The following is a 23,467-nucleotide window of genomic DNA, read 5'->3' as shown; positions in this document are numbered from 1 at the left end:
GGCGGTGGGGTCCCAGGGCGGGCTGTCATGGTGGGCACGGGGGGGAGCAGAGCCCGAGGCAGACGGAAACGTTTAAATAGTGCCTCCTGCATCCTGCAGCCTCGGCGCTGCTCTCGGCTCTGTTGCAGTCATTATCTGGGGAGCGGATGCACAGGGCTCTATGGGGACTGCTAATGGGCCGATTCAATTTCAGCTGGATGACGCCACTTAGGTAAGCATTAAGAGCTACAGCTCCGGGAAGGCAAGCGGCAGAGAGAGGGAGAGAGAGATGCTAACGGGCAGCAATAAATCCCTCCCTCCCTCCCATCCTCCACGCTGCCCCCATTCACAAGGAGCGCCAGGGACGAGCCTGCATTCACAAACCGGAGCTGGGCAGCCCTCCCGGGCTCTGCCTCGCTGCCCCCGCGGGCGGCTCGGCCCCGGCCCCCGGGCCCCGCGCACGGCCCGGCTGAGGGGCAGGGCGAGCGGGCGGCGCCGCGCACCCATGCCGGCCGCCGGCCCCTAGGCAGCCCCCCCAGCGCCGGGGCCGGGCTGCGTCCGCGCCCCGCGCCCGCGGCGTCCTGCTGGCCCCGGGCGGATGGACCGGCGGCGGCGGCGGCGGCGGCGGCGGCGGCGCGGTGAGTTCGCCCGACGCGGCCGGGGCGGCCGGGCGGAGAGGGGGCCGCGGACCGGATGGGGGGCACGCGTGGGACTGCGTGGCTGGGACGCGCGCGGGCTCTGTGTGCGGCGGCACCGGGGGACCTGGCCGTGCGGGGCATTGTGTGCGCCGCGGGACTGCGGGTCCTGGACACGCGTGGGCTCCGTGCGTGGTCGGAGAGGGGGCTTTTGGACACGCGTGAGATGCGTGCACTGCAGTACCGGGGCATCGGGGACACGCCTGGACTGTGAACGCGGTGGGGGGCTGGGAGGTCCTGGACACGCGTGGGCTATGTGCACGGAGGGGCTGGGGGCCGCATCCAGGCCCCACGTGGGCTGTGTGCACGGCACGGCTGTGGGCCAGATCCGAGCCACGCGTGGGCTGTGTGTGCAGTGGGGCTAGAGGGCTCTGGACACGAACGGGCTGGGTGCATGGCAGGGCTTGGGGCCAAATCCGGGCCGTATGAGGGCTGTGTGTGCGGTGGGGCTGGGGATCCGCGACACACGTGGGCTATGTGGTCGGCAGGGCTAGGAACCTCCAGATCCGGCCCCGGCCACTAGTCACGCGTGGTCGGTGCGTGCGTCGGCGCTAGCGATCCTGGACACACGTGGGCTGGGTGAACTGCGGGGCTGGGGGCTGCCGAGAGCGGATCTGGACACGGGTGGGCTGTGTGCACGGAAAGCTGGGGAATCAGGACCACGCGTGGGCTGCAGGCAGAGCTGGGCTGGAGTATCAGGCTTCCTCTGCGGCTCCATCCCACTGTCCCCTCCCGCCTGCACCCCAGAGACGCCCGTCCTCCGCGACCGGCAGCGCAGCCCGGAGAGAGGCTGGGGCTGCTCCAGCCACCGGCAGCCGGGGAGAGCAGGGCAAGGTGCTGGGGGTGATGGGGGGGGGGGGTGCCCCTCCGAGGGGATCGCAGGCGAAAAGCCCTTTTCTCCCACCTGTACACTCTATGAAGACCGCTCCCGGCTCACAGCCACCTCCAGCGCAGAACGCGCCTGTAAATCATTTGCTTTTACGATCCCTCCTCTGGCCCATTATCACACAAACTTTATATGTTTGGTGCTGCTGCCGGCCATAAAGCTCGCCCAGTTTCCGGGGCTGGCATGCCTGCCTTGCTGGGAGGGTGTGAGGAGGAGGAGGAGGAGGAGGAGGCTGGGGACACACTGCCCCGGTCCCCCCTGGAAGGCTCCCGGCAGCATCTCGGCCAGGTAGGCGGGGAGAGAGCAGCCAGGCGGCGAGGCCAGTGTGGCCACCAGTGTGGCTTGAGGACGGACGGATGGACAGCCCGGGGGAAGGGACTGGCGGCAGCCCCGGGGTCGGGCTCGCTTGTGCCGGATGGCGTCGCGACCCGGCTCGAGCAGGGCGGGCTGGGTGTGGGAGGAAGGCACGGGCACGGTGGCGGGCACGGGCAGAGCCAGCCCAGTCCTGGTGCCAGGCCCTGGCCCCCTGCGCACTGGTCCCGCTACCTATGCTTGAAGCTGGCTCTTCCACGCACTTTTACCTGTGGATGGCTCTGGTCATTCAGTCCCCCTTCTCCTCCATCCTGCTGGGCTGCCTGGGTCTCAGTGCTCCCAGCGCTTGCCAGATCCTCCGCCTCCTGGTGACCACACTGGCTAACATCCGCTCAGGTCCCAGAGGGGCATCTTTGCCCCCTGGCCAGTGAGTCTGCGTTGGAGCCTGAGCCCTATGTCTGGGGATTGTGGGTTTAGGAGCACATAGGTCCTAGTTCAGTCCTCTGGAGTGGGCTTTCTTGCCCAGGATGCTGGGTCCAAAGCTAGATCTCAAATCCTAAGTGTGCATGTTGCAACGTACTTCATGGCCTGATTCCCAGCTCCTCCATCTGCCTGCTGTCCCTAGGACCTCACTCATCCCAGTGTCCCAGGTCCCATTGCTACCACCTGAGCATGGTCTGATCTCACAGGTCTCTCTGTCTCTCCTGAGTGCCTTGTCCTAGTCTTGCACAGAGTGGTGGGTATAGCTGTACTGGGCCCGCCCTTTGGATGCGCTTAACCTCCAAATTCCACTGACTCCATTGCAGTGGTACCCTCTGCTGTCCAGGTCTCTCCCTTTGGGTCGCAACTATGTTCAGGCCCCACGTGGGAACTTTCCCAGAGCCCCAAGTCTCGTTGGCAGAGTCCAAAAGTCTGTGCGCTGCCAACTCCCAAAGAACAGGTTAGAGGGGACAGAAACCCAGATATGAGAAGCTCCTACCACAGTGAGTGTAAATCGGCATCCTCCCCTAGAATTGATAAATGGGATCTGGGTCCTGTGAGACATGGGAGCCCACTGAGGTTGCTCCCTGGCTTTCTGCCCTAGCTGCAGGTACATGTTATATCTCTTCAGGGGTCCAGAGGACTCTAGTTCACCAGTCTGTGCTTTTGTAAGAGCTTTCTGTATGTGGAGCTCAGGGCCTGCAGGTAACTGCTGACGAGAGCGTGCTTTCCTCTGCGGCCCGTTCCCATCCCAGCAATGTTCTCAAAAAAGCTTGTCTTGGACACCTGTGCCTTCCTAGCTCACCTTGCTGTTTCTGTTAAATAAATTGGTTCCCAAGCCAGTCATGGGCACACTGGGAGAACAACGTATTCATTGCCTGTGTCTTCTTGGATGGGGTAAGCATCTCTCTTGCGATCACTTGGAGGGGGAGGCAGGTGGGCCCCATGCAAAGAAAAAGTCAAATATGATCAGATCAGTTGCCTGTTCTTTCTGAGGAGGGGGATGGGACAGGTCAGATCTTGCTTTAACAGTCAAAATAAGTTGCCTTTGCTTTACCCTGCTCTTCAAGGTCAGCCTAGCTAATGAAAATCAATCTTCCCTCTGCCTCTCTTTGCTGCATGAGCAGATTCTACCTGTGGCCCCTCACCTACTTGAAAGCCTCTGCCACTGCTGGCCACCTGGCCTGCTGACCATGTATAATGATGGTGTGGAGCTTCTTATTGAAACAGATTCTTCCTGTGGGCCTGGGCAATGTGACAATAGCTGAATCACTTATGGATCACACATCTGATCTGCTGGAGGAGAATGGCTTTGTCCTGAGAAAGTTGGCTGTCCACAAAAGATATGTACCCCATATTGAAATCAGGGCTCGAAATGCTGGGGAAAAACTCTTCCCAGCTACATTGCTGGTGTCTGGCATGAAACTAATGGCTTCCATTCTCTGTGTGCTTCTATGCTACTATTCATAGCTTCATTTTGCATGTAGCTGAAGTGGGAAGTTTCTCTCTCCTCTTCCCTCATAAGGGCTCAGATCTGGATCCACTGTGGAGAGGCAGACAGATCCAGTCCTGTGATCCTCCTTTCCTCACCTAGGGCCAGCCCCACAGAGGTTTCACTCAGACTCCGGTGGCAAGGTCTGAAGGCCCGAGGTTTTGGCAGTGTTGCTGATGCTGTGAGGTTAAGCCTGCTGGTGGTCGTCTGCCAAAAGAGTGGCTGGACACAGGGACTCCTCCCTGCACTAGCTCACGGCCCTCCAAGGGTGCTAACCTCCACTCCTGAAAAAGTGGTCACTGTTCCCAGTGCTGTCGACTCAGGAAGTCCCATTTCCTGAAAACAACAAAAGCAAACATCATGGCAACCTCTGTGCAAGAAGCAATACAGGGCTTGCCTGCTGCTAAATCTGCTTTCCTTGCTTCACCATGTATTTATGTTGGGGTTAAAAAGAAACCTGCCTTTCTCAGAGTGTTTGTGAAGGGGGTAAATTGGCTCCTGGGCTGTCACTAGATTGCGAGTGGGAAAACCCTGGGTACTGCAGTGGAAATTGCCAGGACTCAGAGATGGAGATCTGTGGGCCTGTTCTCGGCCAAACACACATCTTATTAGTTGTGGTTTGTTGCTGATGCTGCCTGAAATTAAATGTTCACCTCCTTCCCCATGTCCCTGAAATTCAGCCCCGGCAAATATAGTGTATGGCACTAGGGGCCTGTACTGGGTGCGTTGGGAAGCCTCCCTCCTGCTCTGGGGGATATCCTGTTCCTGACTCTGTCGCTGAACTCTGGATAAGTCACAGCCTCAAGTTTCCCTTCCTCTAGAGAGGGCTGGCACTTCCCATAAGGAAAGAGAGGGAAGGTGGTCAGACAAGTCCCATCAGTGCTTGAAAGAAGCTAGGAAAGCCTTCTGTGGAGGGACATGTAAAGCTCAACAACACAGGGAGATGCTGTGTCCACCTGTTTCAAGGGACAGATCTTATGGACTTTGTCTTTTGGAAATGACCAGCCAAAGTCTTTTCAGGCTCAGAAGTACCTTGAATATGGCTACTGGAAATAACTAACCTTGTTAGCTGCTTGGAGTAGCTCTCCAGGCAACCTTCACTTCCTGATTTGTATGGATGGATCAAATAGTAACAAATGCTTTCTCTGTCTTCCTGCCTCATCCTTTAGGATTTTTAGATGTGCCCTGATGCCACAGAGTCTCCTTACTCCTGGAAATGCAGCTTTCTTCCAGTGCGGCTGAACTCAGTTGTGACGAGACAATGGACCCACCTGCTGAGGACTTCCAACAGGTCCTGTCCATTGACCAAATCCGCTCCATCCGTGCCAGCAACAACTACGTGGAGAGACCGGCTGTTTGCTTCCAGCAAGCTCACTCCAATCCATCCCTGTCACAGACACCACACAAGCAGGAGTGGTCTCAGGACCGCCTGCTGTCTTCCACCTTCCAGGACCTGCACCGCAGCCACAGCCAACAGCACCAGATGCCACCTTTGCAGCAGCACATGAGCCATTCCAGCACGGCCAGCTCCGTGTCCCAAAGCACCACTGCCTCGGACCAGCGGCTCCTGAGCAGCCTCACACCTTCCCACTCTGGACACTCCCTCATCCGCACGCAGCCCAGAGCTGGTGAGCTGAAGCCAGAGGAATCGCCGCTGAAGGGGGTGGTGGAGAAGCCAACCCTCCACACAGGGCACCTCTTCATTTGCGAGGAGTGTGGGAGGTGCAAATGTGCCCGCTGCACAGCTGCCCGCAGCCTACCCTCCTGCTGGCTTTGCAACCAGCGCTGCCTCTGCTCCCCAGAGAGCCTCCTCGATTATGGGACTTGCCTTTGCTGCGTCAAGGGTCTCTTCTACCACTGCTCCACTGACGATGAGGATACCTGTGCTGACGACCCCTGCTCCTGTGGGCCGGGATCCTGCTGTGCCCGCTGGGCTGCCATGAGCTTCCTCTCTCTCCTCATGCCCTGCCTCTGCTGCTACTTTCCTACCCTGGGGTGCCTCAAACTTTGCCAGCGGGGTTATGATGGCCTGAAACGACCTGGCTGCCGCTGCCAGAACCACACCAACACAGTCTGCAGAAAAATCTCCTCCTCCAGTGGCACACCCTTCCCCAAGACGCTGGATAAGCCGGTATGACCTTCCCGGGAGGAGAAGCAGGCTTTACTTCTCTTTCTCCTCCTCCTTTCCCTTCCTTCCCCCTCCTCCTTTGGCTCCCTCTGCTCTGCAACTCTCCCCCCTGCCCATCACCACTTTCTGGGAATGAGACAAATGAACTATGGGTCCCTCGGCTTCCCAGGAGCACGAAAGCTGCTCAGAGGCAAGGAGAGCTCACTGCAGTGACCGAGCTGGTGGCACGCGGGAGGTGATGTTTTTGCACATGCCGACAAGGGACTGTAACAGGCAGAGCAAGCTCTGGATGCCTTCTCCAGTCATAGCTATGTGGGGAAGGGCATTCTGGAGGGAGGAGGGGAGACCTCAGGACTCTGACCTCGGAAGGCCTTAGAAGCTATCCCTGTCCTCCAGTATGGTCTGGGCCTTTCTGGAAGGGGGAAGAGGTGGGTTCGTGCATCCCCACACGAGAGCCCTCCAGGAACTGGAACATGGCTTTTCTCTTTCTCTCTGGCACTTTTCCTGTGTGGCCTCTCTGAGAGTCTCCTCTCCCACTGTGGCAGGTTTGCTTTCCCAGAGGGGTTGGGATGCTGCAGAGTCCTGCTGAATGGCAGTTGGAAGTCACTGGGAGAAGCAAGTGAGCTTCAAAATGAAGTGACTTTTTATTTTTCTGTCTGAAAAAGAAAGGGAAGATGTGGAAAGCTTTAGAAACCTTCTGGCATAGGAAGGGGCAGGTATTGGAAGCAGCCTGGCCCGCTCTCTCTTCTACCCGGCTGCAGCAAGGGAAAGGTCCCCTCGGGGAATTGGCTGAGAACAAGAATTTGCTTTGAAATTGCCATTCAATTTGTAATGCCTTGAGGTGCAGTGCTAAAGGGCTACGTCCAAAGAGCTCTCGTTGCACGCTCAGAGGGCTGTGAGTGAGGGGCAGTGCTGCTGCCTGGCTGCATCATGCAAAGCTGGGAGGCTCCGTTCCGTGGAGTGGACGCTGCAGGCACCAGTGCCCACCCTGGCCGCTCTGTGCTCAAGCCCCAAGAGCAGAGCAGGCTGAGATGCTTGTCTTCCTTTCTCCCCTCACAGAATTCTCCTTCCAGGACAGGGTGAGGTACACCGAGGGGGCAGGAATAGGGCTTAGTTCTGCCAATCTCTTCTCTAAATCTGTAGAGACCTGCTGATCTGGTACTTTCCACCAGCACTGAATTCACTTTAAAAAATTCGAACTGAACCGTCTGCGATTGACCACTCACACTGCTTTCCTTGTCATTTAACAACAATCCTGGGGGATTCCCCAGCAGGGACTTCTGAGGCTTCTGCTTTGGGATGAGGGAAACAGAGCAGAAGGAAGTGTCTAACAAATGCAAACTTGAACTTTCCTCCCCACAGAGGTAGCCTCTGAATCCTCACCTAGTTTTGGCCCATTGGCATGTCACACCAACACCAGCGTCACACCAGCTGGCAAATCCTGCTGCATTGCTGAGGGTATTCTGCAAGGGTGGCCACCTGCTGCAAACTGGAGATGGGTCTGAACCAACCCCTCAGGCTGGGCCATCTGCAGACCAGAAGGAAACCTGAATCTGGGTCAGTGCTTCATGGTTTACTTGCTGTGACTATAATAAGCCAAACCTAGTCCCTGTAGTTGGGAGGGAGTTGGAGGGAGCAGTTCCTGGAGCTAGACCCAGCCCCATCTCTGCTTGCAAACATGTGATGCCAAGTCTCAGCTGTGACCCCTGCTGACATCCGCCTGACATTGGCCTGGGGAATTTAGAGCCAGGCTGATTTTCTAGTGCTTGGCCCTGCCTGCCTGGCCTTCTTCCGAGACGTTGGAGTGCAGGTGTGTGTGCGGAGGGAAGCGAACGGTTCCCCTGGAGAAATATATGCAACATGTCCCTCAGCTTCTTCCAAGACCCTGCCATCCAAGGCTTGTCCATTGCATACACTCAGCCACCTCTTTATGTAGAATTCTGTGGATCTATTTTTGTATATATAAATATAACTTTAGGATGGCTAGGACTATTACTAATAATATTCATGATACTGCTGTGAATGGTGCCAGATGAAAGGTTCGGCTTCCTGGTATGCTTGCACATGCTGGATGATGATTTCTCAGTCTCTTTATTGATAATCCTAGATCTTTATTTCCTAGGTAGTTGGGAGAAAGGGAAAGGGAGGTTTTACAGATTGTCCTAGTAGGCTTTCGCTTTGCAGAGAGTGGGTAGGATTCAGCGCTGGCTCTGGGGTGGGGCAGGAGTTAAGCTATCACACTGGGATTCCTCTTTTTTAACATTTGCTATCCAGAAATATGGGGTGATCCAAGCTCCCTCTGTTGCAGAGAAAGGCAGTTCCAGAGTGTGGTATATCCCATTTGAAAGTACAAGGGATAAATTATCTTCTGATGGTGCCTGTCTCCCTTGACTGTAAGAGATCAAAATGTTGAGCTCTTAGTTCCCTGAGGAAGGGGAGATGAACCTCATCCCTGGCGTGAAGCTTGTGTCTGGTGTGTGTTACTTGCATGACTAAAGTCCTGACACCGACTTCACTTAGGGTGTGAGGGAGGTTGTTGAAAGATACTTTCTCTGACCAAAGGCAGAGCCTGTTTCCATAAGCTGTGGAGAATTCAGGATGATGCTCTGGGTTATATTGAATACTCCCTGGCATTAAGGAGGGAGAGGCCCGTGCCCATGAAGTTTTTAGGTCCTCTGAGGCCAGTTCTGGACTCTGAAATCGTTTGGGTTTTAAGGCATTGACCTCCTCAGAGCATTTCCTGTAGGTATAAGTGTGCGTACCCCCATAAGATCTGTCCATGTCTCTGTGGCATCAATTATAAAATATATTGCAAGCATATTAACCCATATGCCAATAATTGCTTGGCTTCCTATTTTCAAGTGATGTCTGGGGGGAGAGACTTCCACCAAGAGGTATCCTTCTTTTTGAACACTCAGTTCACTTTTCTATTGGTGCTAGTTAAACTCCTTCTTCCTAACAAACTTTTTAGGGGAGATGATCCTTTTTTCATTGAGGATTTGAGGAACTAGTTTACTTCAATGAGAATGTGAAATAGATCATTGAAACTTTTTAAAGAAAACTAATGAACAGAATTTTCCAACTTGCTCTACTTTGATTTTTTTTTTCCGCCTTTCTAAATGAATCCTACTTGTAAATTTAGTTACCACCTCTGTATCTTTGCAATTCGTTGCTTCCTCTCCTGATGGTGGAATGACTCAACATATGAAGTCTCATCATTTTCATGGCCTCCTAAGTCATGCACATACAGGGTGACCTCCCCCAAGTGCTGGAGCTGTAGGATGAGAACATCACTGTCCACATATCAGATCCTTACAGCAAGTTTCGCTTGGCACTAGCACGGTGAGGTGGAGTCCTGCACTACTATTGCAGCATATTTGCCTCCCATAACTGGTGGGAGGCCAGGATGCCTGCCAATAGCCTTCTGTCTAATAGGCTTTTTCTGGGTCAGTGCGGAAGTCCCGTTGCTAATGGCAAATCATGCCACAGCCTAGGTGCAGGGCTGAGGAGTCTGGCCAGGTCTCTTGAATGTCTCATCTCAAAGAAGTGACAAACCTGTGCAATATGTTTTGTAAAATAGGGGACACAGAAGGAAACTGGAGCAGGAGATAGCCCCTGATCAGTGCAGAGGAGTTCGGTGCAGGGCTTTGGTTTGACTGCGTTGAGGGTAAAATGTAGATCATGTCCAGGCCTGGTTGTTGCGGGGGCTAGAGCAGTTTAGAGCTGTCTGGTCCCTACACTGTTCACGGAGGCAGGTGGCTTCACAGAACGTTAACTGCTTCCCATTCCTGGAGGGGCCTCAGCTGGCTCCCGTTATTTAGGCTCAGCAGAGAAGACAGATTGGAATTTGCCAAAAGTTTTCCAAAGGAGGCCAGGTCTAGTTGGTCTAGTTCCCTGAGCATATGTGGTGTCAGGCAGGCCATGGTTCAGGCTCTCTGTGCTTTCCTCAATGTCTTCAGACCAGATGAGTCCTGCTCCCTCCTGCTCCAGTCCTTCCTGCTCCCTCCCCATCTCTGGCTGTCAGATAGTTTGGTTTCCCTTTAGATAGGACTTCAGTTTTGGTTGGGGTTATGAGCCCCTTTCCTGCCCCACCCTGCAATGAGTCAGATGACATCTGCTCCAGATGTTTGTTTGCAGCTGCTTGTCCTAGCAGTTTGGGTTTATCTCTGTCCCAACGTGTCTTTTTTCATTTTGTTTTTGGAGAGTCACATGCTGAATTCTCTGTTTTCCCTGTGCCCTTGTGATTTGACTAGGACAGATATGCTTTGCGAGAGGACATATCTCTGTTTTGTGTGCCAGTGCTGGTCATGGGCCCCTTTGCCAGGAAGCATGAAGGGCTTTAGGGCAAACTTAGGAAATGAGAGACTCAGGTGCCAAAGGAGCAGGACACAGGGCAGGAGCTACAGAGCAGGTCCTGAACTCCCCTTGCTCTGCTCCCCATTCAAGAACCTGCTCTTTTCTTCCTAGCAGAAGTCTAATGGAGACCTGGAGGGCAAGATATGTGAGAGGTGTGCAGCCCTATCCACACAAGAGCTCCTGCTGGCTCCTGCTTTGTGTCAGGGCTTCCCTTGGCCCCAGTTCTCTCCTTCCTGCGGGCAAGTGCATGATCAGTCCCAGCCCTGGCTAGGAGGGAGCACTGGGGACCCAGCTGGAGTCTCCCTCCCATCCCAACACCCCCAGCATTCCCAGTGGAAAGGCAGAAGCTGTCCTCTGGGCCCTTGAGTTGCTGCTCGGGCTGCCACCCCTCCCTGATGATCCTCGGTGCCTTGCATCGAAGCACCCACTTCCAGCCAAGTACCTCAGAGAGTAGTTAGTTGGTTGTTTTTTTGTTTGTTTTTGGTTTTTTTTGGGGGGGGGGGGTCCTTGGGATTTTACGCTCAGATTCCCATAAAATCCTATTGAGTTGGCTCTTCCCCATCTCTACATGTGAATTCAAAGACCTGAGGGAAGTGCCATTGGCCAATATATGCCAAAGCACAAAATAACAGCTTGTGAAGAGCCGCTTTAGCGCGATAGAGAGGGATGAGTGGAGGGGTGAGAGGATCCACTGCAGGGTTTACATGAGTGGAAGGAACAAAGGATGAGCACACCATGCCCCAAACCTGATGTTGTCAGCACTGCTTTGTTAGTTCATTCTGTATCTCTGGCCCTTGGGTGTGCCCAGGCTGGCTAAGCCTGGAAAGGCTGAGGTGTGGGCAGATATTGGAAAGTCAGACTTTTCTGGGTCAGCAGGTGAAGAAAGTTGAGAAGGGATGTACCCACACCCCATCTTGAAGTCCATTCTCAGTCTTTAATTGCATCCAGTTCAGGCTTGCCTCCTTCAAAGAGCATATAGAGCCCATACCTGCTGGATACTCGCATGCAGTTGGAGGACGTTGGTTGGGATCCGTTCCATGTGGGCAGAATCAGAGCTATAATCTCCATCTGGCTCAATCTGCTTTGGGATATTTCTCAATAAACATTGAGATCTCTTGTAAACTGCTTCTCCTTTTAGTAACTGCTCTTTGTTCCCAGACTGCAGGCTTGGAGCTTGCCCACGCGAGATTTTTTTTGTCCTACTTGGGGTAAAAGTCACAGAAGAATCCACTTAGGGCATTAGCCAGAGAGGCTGAAAGGTCCCCTTGCAAAGGGACTGTAGTTAGGAGGGATATTGGAGGGATGGGAAGAGAACAATGCCTCTTTGTGGCCCATGTGAAATCAGCAAGTGTATGAATGCCAAGCAAAGGGAAGCAGGATCAGTGTGCAGGAGCCCAGGGTGTGAGGACAGAGGCCTGGGTTTCTCTCTTGCTGAATCTTACTGCAACACCCTTGATGTTTTCAGTGGGAGCAGGACCAAACCCCTCCCTGGTGAGCGGGCCTGCTCCTTGGGAGAGGAGATTTCTTGCGTCTCTGTCCCAACTATGGCAGTAGCCAAGAGGTGTGTGATCATTCCTGGACCAGGCACAGCCAGCCCACTCCTTTCCCATGCTGCTGCTCTGCTCTGGAGGAGTCCCTTTCCCCCTTCCTCTCTTTCCTCTGTACCCTTCCTTTGCTCAATGGTTCCCTCAGGCCTTTGTGATACTCTGGACAGGCAGTGGCTGCTGCAGCCTCCTGTCTCCCCAGGTGTCCTTAGCACAAAGTTCTCCTTAGAAGATGGATCCTCTTGGCTTCAAAGGAGAGTCTCATACCACGAACCGAAGCATCTAATTCTCCATTTAGTTGGTACAAAGGCATTCTGTACAGTGTATAAAGAGATCTCTCCCCGGCTGTCTTTATCTGGGTTCCTTTCTATAAGGTATAATACATGTTTATAACCTGATGGCTGTTTTTTGACAATACTCTTGTAACGTTTAAGGGGGGAAAAAAAACAAACAAACAAAAAAAAGAAAAACAAAACAAAGTATTTATTTGAAAAGTTTATTTTAAAGATAAGAAAAAAATAACCTATTTATTTTAGTGCACCCTCTTCTGTTTGATTTTCTTCTTTTGCAAAGCTAATAACTGTTACTGAACCACTGCTGAAATGAAAGAAGTAATTCTATGGGTGGCTTCACAAGCCCACTTAGAGCAACTATTCAATAAAAATATATATTAATTTTGAATGGTCTCGTTCTTGTCTTCATGGAGAGCAGCAGCCAGGTGATGGCCAGCCCAGCGTATGACTCAGACTCTTGCTTTGGCAGGGCTCTTACTGGCTGCTGTGGTGCTGGCACTGAAGGGGCACTGCTGGATGGCTGGACTTACACTGGCATTGACTGAGCGCTGAGGAGGTTGTTTTTTAACTCTGAGAGCTCCGTTGCTAGCCCTGTGCTCATGCTTAAGGAAAACCTGAAAAATTCCACTGTATGTTTTAATGCTGCAGCTGTCCCAAATCCTTCAGGCAGGATACACTTCTGTAGCAATGGACAGACTAAAAATATAGTGATGGTAAGGTAAGAAATCCCTATGATGTGGGGGGTTTCTATTGCTCCATAGATCTTCCTGCACCTGCCTGAGGCCCCTTTTGCTTCCAGTAGAGATGGGGTGATGCCACAGGGCAATTGATGTCTTCTGCAGGGAGAGCTGCTGTTTGGACATAGCTGTCTCTGTCCACTAGCTGTAGAAGACAGCTCAGTGACCTGTTTAACATCAGAGGGATGAATCTGGGACATAGAACCAGAAGCTGCCAGGTCACTCAGGTACCTGATTTGCTCTCCTTGCTTGTTATAGGCCAAAGTTGTCCTCACTTCTGCATGTACAGAGCCCAGCAGCTTCTCCTTGGCTCTAGGGTATCTTTTTGTTTGGCTAAAGGTGCTCTCTCACAAAGTTGGTGAATCTTGACACTTCACATAGATCTGGTGACTAATGAATTCCTTGGTTAATGGCATCCGGCCTTATTCCCATGTGAACTCCTTGGCTTCATCTTCTAGCCCTTGACTCTGGTAGAACCTCTTTCCCCTAGCTGGAAGAGTCCTTTCATAGGACAGTTTTGCTGAGATAAACCTGTGCTCAAGACCACTCTCAACCTTTGTAATAAGCTCAAGGCAAAGCATTCTTTGTGTATCTCACCAAAAAGCACTTTCTCAGCTGTTTCATAGGTTTTGGAGCCCTCTCTTCACTCTCTCTGGCCTTAGAGCATCCTTTCCGAAATACGTGCCCATGCCTCAGCCACAGCATTCAGGATCAGCCTCATAGTTGTGGAGTACATATGTGAATCCAATCCCTGCTGCGACTCACCGCCTCCCACTTTTAAAACAAAAGATGGCTTTAGACCATTTGTCACTCATTGGGTCTTTTCAGTGCCAAAGTCCCTCTTTCCCAGATGTACAGCTTTATTTTAACCATGTTAGAACCCTTTTTATTTATATAATACCTCCTTCCCAAGCCTGCCCTGTCATTCTCAGTTCTTGCCACCGATCTTACTGGCATCTAAGGATCTTTATCAGCTGTGATTCTATAGATGAAGACTGAAGGAAAGCTCAGGAGCTGAACTGTAACATGTGAGATGAGCAGGTAGGTATCCTACTGGTGTTAGACAAGGAACTGGTGGTACAGGAGGGATAGGCCAAGCTACCTAGAGAGCAGTCACCTGGATTTTGGGGGGATGCAAAAAGTGTTGATTTGAAAAAGATAGTAATCACTTCCTGGATACCCTCCTGCTTTTGTGTGGAGAAAGTCATTATAGTCCCTGTAATCACAAAAAGTCCCAGTCATTGGGCTTTCTTCTAAGGATGGGATGTTTTATTAAACTGCACAGTGTTTGGTGTTTTGCATTCTTGTGAAGAACTAGTAGAGACTCCAAGGGTTAAAGCATACCATTACACACACACTGCCGTGCACAGCTCCTCAAGTTAACTGGTAGGCCTATGTGTGGTAGCACTGGGTCACAGTCACATAGCTGTACCACCCGAACAGTCAGTTCAATGTTGCTGGTTTAACCTAGAATAATAAGCCCCTCTTTCTTGACCAACACAGCCAAATGATGTTCAGACCTGAAATGTGTCATGGGCACCCAACTCAGGTGTCCATATCATGCTGTCCCAGGGCTGGCCTGGGCACAACAAGTTCAACTCCATGTGCCCTCTGCATGGGAAACTCTCAGTTAGAGGCCAAATAGATTTTCCAGGAATGGATTTCAATGCTGTTCTTATTGAAATCTTCCCTTGTTTTCAGTGGGGGCAAAGTTAGGCTAAACTCAAATCCCCCCTAGGATATTCAGTTCTGACACAACTCTGGCTGTGCTGGAAACCCACAAGAAGGGAGCAGCCCTCACCACGCTGGGAAAGGTGCCTGCCGTGCTCCAGGAACAAGGGTAGGTGTTTGCAGTCGAGAGGTTGGCTGTCTAGACAGCGGAAAGAAACAAACCCTCTTAAGGACTCATTCATCTCTTCCTAAGATGGCTAAATAGGTCAGATGACTCATGCCCTGAAAGTGCCTATTTCTCTGCACTGACTACAAAGCGGGGAAGGAGCTCTCAGCAGCCCTCTGCACTGAAGACATCTGAAGTTAGCAGATCTGAACCTCATTGCTGCAGTGGTTTCAGCTAGTCAGCAGGGGAAATCAGCCTAATCTGCAGATCCAAAGCACTGCTGGTGACTTCGTCAGTGACGTTGATGATGAGACTAAGGAATATTTAAAAGACAGCTGGACTTTAACCTGTAGTGAAGGTGATAAGCATATAGGAACCTGGGAATACAGGGCTGGATAGGACCAGGTGGAAGATCAAATCTAGTTCCCTGCTATCACCAGGGGCGGTAGGGACTATGGAGCGGGAGTTTAGCCTGGACAGGTTCACAGAATGCCTTCTCCTCAAATACAGACACTTCACAGCTCCACTGTAGTTGTCCTCCACATAGGGTTTAGGGCAGCTCATTGCTTTGCAGACCTCTGATTACCACTCTGGCAAGGAGAAGCTAATGCCTCTCTGGTCTAAATAGATAGGAGAGAACACACTGAAGTTGCTCCTGACATCTGCTTTGCTTACCGCTGTTCAGAGCTGATCAGACAAGCCGGGGAATCAGGGCTCTGGAGGAATCATGGGTATGGGATTCTCCTGGGCCAGTAAGGGAACAGGTGTGAGGGCAGCTGGGAACTGCGGAGAAACAAATCTTTGAAATAGCTCAAAACAGAAAAGGCAGCAGCAAAAGGTTCCTCCTTACAAGCAAGTAGCAAGAGGGTCTCCATGACTTCTGATGATGACAGTGTATTGTGCTTTTTTTTGCAATGTGGACAGTTGGTCTGAAAACATCCAGAGGGCCCTGCAGTTCATGACACTGTCCTGATATTACAAAACCATGCTTTGGTCCTGCAAAATATCATGAGATTGGCTTAAAAATCAAGATGCAGCTTGCAGCAGATTCTTCTTGTTCCGCTTTTGGCAGCTACCTGAGTCATGCTCACAAGCCTCTTTTGCCAGACACTGGGGCTAGCAGCTTCACTGAAATAATTAAATGAGCACTGAGATTCTCACGTGAGGCCAGGAGCAGGATGCTTAAACTGCCCCACATGTCATGGCCTGGAGATCAGAAGCGACAGCGGATATCCCAGAATGTATTTCAAAGAGTTCAGAAAACTGCAATGCCCAGGGAAGGTCTTAAACTGGGGCCAATGCACAAAAAGCCATCTCCTCACTGGTCCCAGTGGATTGTACAATTGGCAACGTTGTGCAATGGGCAGAGCAATGAGCTGCATTTAGGAGGTCTGACTTCCAATTTTAGTTCACTCAGTGATGTGCTCTTTTCCTTGGACATCTCACTCATTTCTCATCCCTTGTCCTTGACAGCTACTGACTGTGAATGAGCTGCTGCACCTAGTTCCAAGGGCTGCTAATCTTCCTGAGGCTACTACTATGCTATTACAAGCACAGCCAGCAATGTCTCAGCCTCCATCTCTGTGGCCAATAGTATTTTAAAGCGCTCCATGGGTGTCTGACAAAGTGACACATTCTCCTGGCAGGTGAGCTTCTCACCTGAAGCACTCCCGTGGCTGCCACTCTTTGCATATTTCTTATGCTGAGGAAGTGGCCAAGGTTAAGCATATTTCTTCCAGGCATGTTCAGAGCAAAATTGTTATTCGGAAATAAAACTCAAACTCCAAATTCTCCTGGGCAGCTTCTAAAGGATTTATTTCTTGCATCCACTCCCCCTGTGTCTTGTTATTCTTAAGGACATTTGCATGACACAGTAGGATCTCTGTCTTTTTATGTGTAATTATCATCTGCAGAAATGACTAATCAATTAAGGACAGTCACTACCAGGATTTCTATTTATTTCTTTCTCATTGAAACCAGAGCAAATTTGCCCTTTTTCACAGGCAAATGCTGATTTTTTTTTCAGCCATTGCTACTGAAAACTCCCCAGCGGATCTGAAAATTACATCATGACCTTCTTGGTCTCTGCTGTTGTCACCATCAGCATTTAGCTGGCCATGCTGCTGACAGTGAGCAGGCAGATAAGCAACCCATGTCACTCCCTCCTGGGTCTGCCAACTCAACAGCGCCAGCAGGAGCTGGAACTTGCCAGAAACAGCTCAGATCATATTTGGAGAGCAGCTCAGTCAGGTAAAAACGTGTCCAGTACTGTAAGAAAGTATAAAGGCACTTCATCCTTTAGGATGGGTCACCATGACAGAGTTCCATTATAAAGTAGCCTTGAGCTAAGCTGGAGGACTCAGCCCATCTTTAATCACAAAGCACTGTGTCAGAAAGAGCGAGGAATCTTTAGCTGGAGAGAGGAGAGCTGGATTGCCTCTTCTAGACACCAGTGACACTGATGTCTCCTCCTATCAGGAATGTCCCCACCTCTCTGCATGGTGCTTTGTCCCAGCGGTTGTCCCCTTCCTGTTACAAGGAGCTGCGGTTGGAGAAGGCGTGGATGGATGGGCAAAGAGCCAGCAAGCAGCTCTGGCTGGGGTGCTGTGGGCTGGAGAGGAAACAGGGGTTGCACAGCAGGGGTGAGCCACTAGGGCAGTAGAAGGTGCTCTTGGCATCAACAGGAAGGAGAAAAGTGATAAAAAGAGAATTAGCACAGGGAACAAGATGAGACCTGAGATTCCCAGGATAAACTGCCTTATCCTGATGCCTGTCAGAACATTGCCTAGCTGCTGCGCTCTGATGCCTTTGGGGTGTTGCTCGCGTAAGCAAACAGGCGCGCTTCCAAAAGGACAATGCTGTCCCACATGAAAAGGTAACAGTGAGTCTTGGCTAGGAGAGAGGGGTTCTGCGCTAGGGGCACCTAGGCAGCTCTATGCGTGTGTGCACAATGTAGGGAAACTGAATTTAGAGTCCAGGAAGTTCTGGGTCCCTGCACCCCAACCCCGCTTATCCTGACTGCTCTGGCTGAGAGAATTGCACCAAAAAAGGAAATAAACAATCCTCCCAGACAGATTAGCTCACTGGTGCTGTTCACTGTATCCACGCAAGCTGCTGATCTGACCCAATGTTCAGCAGCTAAGGAGGGCAAATGAGCATAAGAGCAAGGAGCCAAAGGGTAGAGGAGGTCCAGAGGACTTGTACTTGCTAGCTTATAGGTAACGACAGCCTGATGCACTCACTAAGGAGGTTTGCAAGAAGCCTTTGATGCTGAACATACCAGTCACTGGTGTCACCCACGCTCACTGCTAACTTGAGCATCCAGAGGAGCAGAGGGAAGGCTCCCACTCCAAAGCCTGGGCCTCTCACCTGGACAGAGCTTTTCTCTTCCGTTTGCTCACATCATTGCTGCTCCAAGAAACTGTGTGGCCCTGACAAGGGGCACAAAGTTAGGACTGGCCCGGAAGACAAGAACAAGATGAAGCCGAAAGAGAAGCAGAGAGCTGTTTTGTAACAGTCTCCCCTCTGGGGAGAGATCACACCACACTGGAGAAGTGCCTCTGGAGAGGTACGGCAGGCTTGGAGGTGACCAAATGAATTGACACCAGGCAATTCTCACTGGAGCTAATGAGACAAAGTAATTGAAAATAAATGAAGGAACATGACACCTGGCTGGTGGATCAGTTATCTATAGCGTACCTTTCCTGAAATAACTGCCTCCTGAACATCATACGCTGAGGCAAAACCAAGGAGATGCACGTAAAATAGGCCACTCCAGCAGGGACCTGAAGGCCCCTTTATTTTTAACCAAAGCTGTCAGAAGGGTTAATTAGATGGGGCACAGCAATGCCCTCTGTCTTGGGTATTGGTTCCCCTTCCCACCAAAGAGGATTATGCACTAAATCAAAAGCACAACATGCCTCATAGTCCTTGTCCTTGGGCAAACACTCATGTTGGAGTCCAATGCAAACAGGGGCTTCCCTGACTCTCGGCTTTGTCACACTGCCAGCCTTACGACAAAGCCCCAGACACCTCTGGGAGAACCAGGATGTGTTACTCGCACACCATGGGTTTTGGGTAACTAGAGTGAGGCGGAGGAGTTCTCAGCTCATCTAAGCTTAAAATGCCCCATGAAGTCCTGTATGCGGTTCCACTAGGAGGCCCATATACATACCAAGCCCCTGACTCCAAACCAAGAGCATCAGTCTGAAGTACTTTTGCTCCTGATGGGACACCCTTTGGAGCTTGTCATGGACTGTCCCTACCTCTGCTAGAAGGTGGAAGCAAAGGCATGGAGAAGGAAAGGTCTAAATGTGTCTAGTTTGGACAGACATACTAATGCCAGGAATTAAACACTTATCTTGCAAACAGCAGGCCAGAATCACACCAAATCATCACATTGGACTCTTCTAAGTGTTACTGCTTATCAAAGGCATGGGTTGATCCCATCCTTCTCCTGCTGACACCCAGGAAACCAGAAATGTTCAGCTCTTGGGAAACCAGGAGGTCTAACAGGATTTGGTTGCTGACTTCACAGGCCAGTAACCCAGGCACTTCATGGCTTACACAGCATTGACTGATGGCATGGCCATGCTCTGCCCTGCTTCCTTTGGAGGTCTAGCCCTTGTGTTTGGGAATCGCTTTTTCCAGACTGTATGGATTTGGCACTGGATATGACCTCTGCCTAGGCCCAGCAGGGTGAGATCTGGGGTTTGGCTTTGTCTCCCAAAGAAGACAGTGCATTGGGTTGTTGAGAACAAGGCAATTGTACCATCATCCTGGCCCTGCCACGTGGTCCCTTGGCAGCCTTGCTCCTCCAGAACTCAGCACAGAATACCTTAAGGAAGGGACCCACAGCAGCAAATAGAGGAAAGCCTTTGCCAAAGGAGAATTTATGTCTCTCTATACCATAGTACTTGGTAGCTGGCTATTCCTGGGTGAATAGTTTTTTCCCTGAGATGCCTAGCTTAGACTTAACTGTTGGATTTTCTTCCCTGATGGAGTAAAGCTGGGTTAAATCTCCCTTTGGAAACAGCACCATCAAAGCTCTGCTGTCCCATGGAGAGTCTACAAGCCTTTTTTTTTTTCCAGCTATTCTTTCCCTTGTTGTAAAAATGAAAGCAACCAGGGCAGAAAGCAGGCAGCTGTACTTTTTGCATGAAGAAGAGGGGAAAAATGACCAAGAGACAGGTCAGTAACTTGAAAAGGAGTGACTTTTAAATACAGTAGCCCTTGACTAGTGTGCCCTGAGAAGGCACAGTTCACACAGTCCCTCCACAGGGGTGGGCTAAGGGCATGCCAAGAGATCCTCCCCAGCTGCAGTTCCCTCCTGGCCTGCTGCACCATGCTTGCAAAGCCAAGGGGCAGGGCAGGAAGGGGTACCTCAGCTGTCAATCCCTGGCACCTTCCTAGAGACTCTCTAGGCTGTAGAGGCTTGGCCGTGTAGGCTGTTGAGGTTTTGGGGAGAGAAAAAAGGTGCCTCCATCCACAAAGCAGGAACTTTGCTGCCAGGGCTCTTACATGCAGACTTGAGAGAGAACATTACAAGGGAGACGAAAACTTTGCAGCCCCTAACCACGCTGGTTGTCTGAAAGGGACAGACATTAACAACTCCTTTCTGGCACAGAGATCTTTTTATTTCACTTTTTCAGGCATCTCAATTTTTAATGGTTCTCTTGCTCACTTTCATTAAATGAGGCAGAGGCGTCAACAGGCAGCCAGGAGCTCTGGCATCCCAGCTGGATGAAAAGAAAGCAAGAAAGAAAGCAAGAAAGAAAGACTCTCCCTCCCCCTCCACCAAATGCAGCTGAAATCTCGTAATGAAAACATGGCCGACATTCTACTCTGCCCTCTGCCCTTTACGGTGCAGGTTGCAAGGTCACAGAGACAGGGTCTCCCAGTATTGATCAGGACTCTTTTGGGCTGGCATATGGCACCAGGTTTCAAAGACTGAGCAGCTAAAAAAGAATTAAGTGGGGGCAAAGAGTGGAACGTACCAGATTGAACTCCTGACATGCAGGGGTCAAAGATCACTGGAGATAAAGCGGGTTTTGGAATGGCCTGTGCAATGTCAAAAATAAATAAGTAAGCGTTAAAAACCAAACACCCCCTCCCAATGCCCAGGCTAAAAGCCCACCATGTTTAGGAGGAAAAGGAATGGGCTGGATGAGTCTGACGTGCCAGAGAATAACTAACTGGAGCAATGCCCTTGTTTCTACCTAAGAACGAGCACAATGGTGCCATACCTGGGCCTGGGAGTGCTTTGGTGGGTGAGTATCTATGCACTTCATCACCTAGTATTCTGTGGGTTTTTTCCTTTCATTTCTTGAATGTCTCTTATCTCGTCAAGGACAGAAAGACCAACTTCAGAAAGACAGAGAGAGAGACAAAATAAACAGAGCATCCAACACTTCAGGCTGTGCAAGAGCAGCACTTCTTTACTGGCAAGGTGACTGGGATAAGGCGCAAGCATCAGTTCCAGCAGTCCGTGCTCCAGAGCAAGAACAGATGGGAGAGCTGGAGGAAGCCAAAGAGGATTCAGGCTTATATCAGAGCTTTTTTCCTCTACCATGAGTCACTGCAGCCAAAAGGACAAGCCGATAGGCAGAGTATACAGCAAATGGCATGTAAAGAAGGTGGAGAGAGAACCAAGTTCTCCCCCCCTCTTCCATTAGTGGATTCTTCTTGCATTAGAGGACACCAGGCATGAAAGCTGGGGCAAAAGTGACCCTTATGCTTAATAAACCAACAATAACAGTTATGAAGACGGGACACTGTCTCTGGGTTAAGTCCTAAGGAAGGTTATGCCATTGGTACCACTCTGAGGGTCTCTTGTCCTAGAATCAGCAGGTTATTTTTGCTGTCACCTTACCATGCATTGTAAATGGCATCTCCTGTCCTACCTTCCAGGTGGAAAACTCCAGTCTGGCTCTGCCTTTGGGTCCACAAGGAGGGACAGACTCTTGAGGAGAAGGGGAGGACATCTCTCCCAGACTGCTGCATTTCACATTATAATGCATTTCTGGTTTTTCTCATGCTTGTTTCTGCTAACTCCCTTTATAGTGTTTGATAGGACATGAGTTTTCAGCTCCAGACAACGGCTACATGAGTCACCATTACAGACTGACTTGTTTGGTGTCCGAGGAATGGGAGACTGTCAGGAACTGAGAAAAGAACTAGGGACTTTATTTATCATTTCTATGCTCAATGGAAGTTGGTTTAGAGTTCATTGGTGCGTCTTTCCCAGAGTGTTTCAGACCTTGCACAGAAGCGGGGGGGCTTTGTAGGAGCCGCCATCTCTTTGAGTAACTCCAGCAGCCAGAACAAACCCCGTGCAAGATATCTCGACAATATGTAGCCGCACGGCCCATGAGTACGCAGGATGTCTGGAGCAATGACTCTACCAGGAAAGGATCAAATGAAGAAAGGATGGGTGAGGTTATAGGACTTTCAGCGGTGTTCAGCTGTAACAGGACCTTAACCAGGCACATCAATACTATCCATTTAACATGCATTCACTCTTGTCTTCCAGGCTAGACTCACCATAACGTTTGCTGGAGCCCCCAGCCCCATGACGGGAGCTCTGGGGAGGGATATAGTTGGAGCATGTTCAGTATATCAGCAGGAACTCAAGCTCCCGTTCATGCAGTCCGAATGGTCTGGGAGCAGGCAGGGCTGGGAAGACAGCAGATGGCCTAGTCAGGGAGCAGATAATTCAAGTTTTGTCTTCCTGTGTGTTTTATGGATGCTTTAAGCCTGAGTTACAGCAGGGTGAGGATCTTAACCTGATTTTCAAGGTCCCTGTTCATCTCCCGGTGTATTGCCAGCCTCTGTAGTCTCCAGAGTTGTACCGAAAGTGAAAGGGCTATGACCTGAAAAAAAAGGCATGAAAAGGAAGAAGCCTCTCAGTTCGTGGACTTATCCAAGATATTCTGTGGTCATTACAGTTCTTCCCCACATTGTGATACTGCACAGGAAGCCACATGGCAATGATGGATCTCTCTCCCTTTCTCGTGTCTGGGGCTACATAAGAGATTAACAAATCACATGGTACCCTTATGCCCACGACCTAATCCTTTATTAAAGCCCCCAAAATTTATAGTGTTCAGTAATGAGAGTCTGTGGTTCTTCAAATGAGTTAGTGAGCTTGTTTCCCCTTCTAATTTTTGTTGCCTCTTTCTCTTCTTTTGTTCTACTGAAGCCTTTCATATCCAGCCAAGGTGCTCTATCTTCTTCTGCAGCTCTGCCTGCAGGGACATGCTCTGCTCTGCTGTTTAATGTTCTCCTCTATTGTTTCTTGATAAAATGAATTACTTGGTGTGGTATGTAGCAGGGTCAGGTGCATTTCCAAACATGCAGTGCATCCAGAGTCTTGTAACCATGCAGGTTCATCATCGGATGCCAGAAACGCTTCCACCATCGGACACCAAAGCACCCAGCCCAAGCAGAGAATGAATATCCTCTCACTGACACTCTTTGCCCTCAAGTAATGCCCTGCAGGTGGGTGTAATTGTTCCCATTGCATAATGGACAGGGTCTGGAGATTAGCGGGAAAAAGGAAAAAGAGATTGCAGGTCCAGCTTCCAAACAGCAGTTCCTCAAAGCTTCCTTCCTAAGCATTTCTGGTTGGGTACTGAGAATAAAGATCTCTCATAACGCTGATCACATAACAAATATTTTCATTTCCCTGATTGCCAGGATTAAAACCCTTCAGAATTCCAGTGGGCTA

General features: G+C 50.8%; 1 protein-coding gene across 4 annotated transcripts; it reads left to right on the top strand.

Annotated features, from left to right (window-relative positions):
- Positions 1–108: 108 nt before the first annotated feature.
- SPRY3 (sprouty RTK signaling antagonist 3) lies at positions 109–23,208 on the top strand. 4 transcript variants are annotated; one of them, XM_068957036.1, is made up of 3 exons: positions 109–211; positions 5,014–5,975; positions 23,125–23,208. In XM_068957036.1, the coding sequence occupies exons 2-3, from the start codon at positions 5,061–5,063 to the stop codon at positions 23,191–23,193; spliced, it is 984 nt and encodes a 327-aa protein (XP_068813137.1). In that variant the 5' UTR covers positions 109–211; positions 5,014–5,060; the 3' UTR covers positions 23,194–23,208. The 4 variants fall into 4 exon arrangements, with proteins under 4 accessions (XP_068813137.1, XP_009688521.1, XP_009688512.1 ...); XM_009690226.2 differs by lacking the exon at positions 23,125–23,208 and adding an exon at positions 7,335–12,553; XM_068957037.1 differs by lacking the exon at positions 109–211 and adding an exon at positions 548–617.
- Positions 23,209–23,467: the final 259 nt, after the last annotated feature.

This window comes from Struthio camelus, chromosome 11 (assembly GCF_040807025.1).
Source record: "Struthio camelus isolate bStrCam1 chromosome 11, bStrCam1.hap1, whole genome shotgun sequence".
Lineage (NCBI taxonomy): Eukaryota > Metazoa > Chordata > Aves > Struthioniformes > Struthionidae > Struthio > Struthio camelus.
The sequence above is the reverse complement of the archived record's forward strand: the minus strand, read 5'-3'. Positions and strand labels throughout refer to the sequence as shown.

Bases quoted from the DNA above. Each gene is read 5' to 3' on its own strand.
- SPRY3 (XM_068957036.1), top strand. From the start codon at position 5,061: ATGCAGCTTTCTTCCAGTGCGGCTGAACTCAGTTGTGACGAGACAATG. The intron at 5,976-23,124 runs GTATGACCTTCC...GTAACCATGCAG, and splicing joins CCAAGACGCTGGATAAGCCG to GTTCATCATCGGATGCCAGA.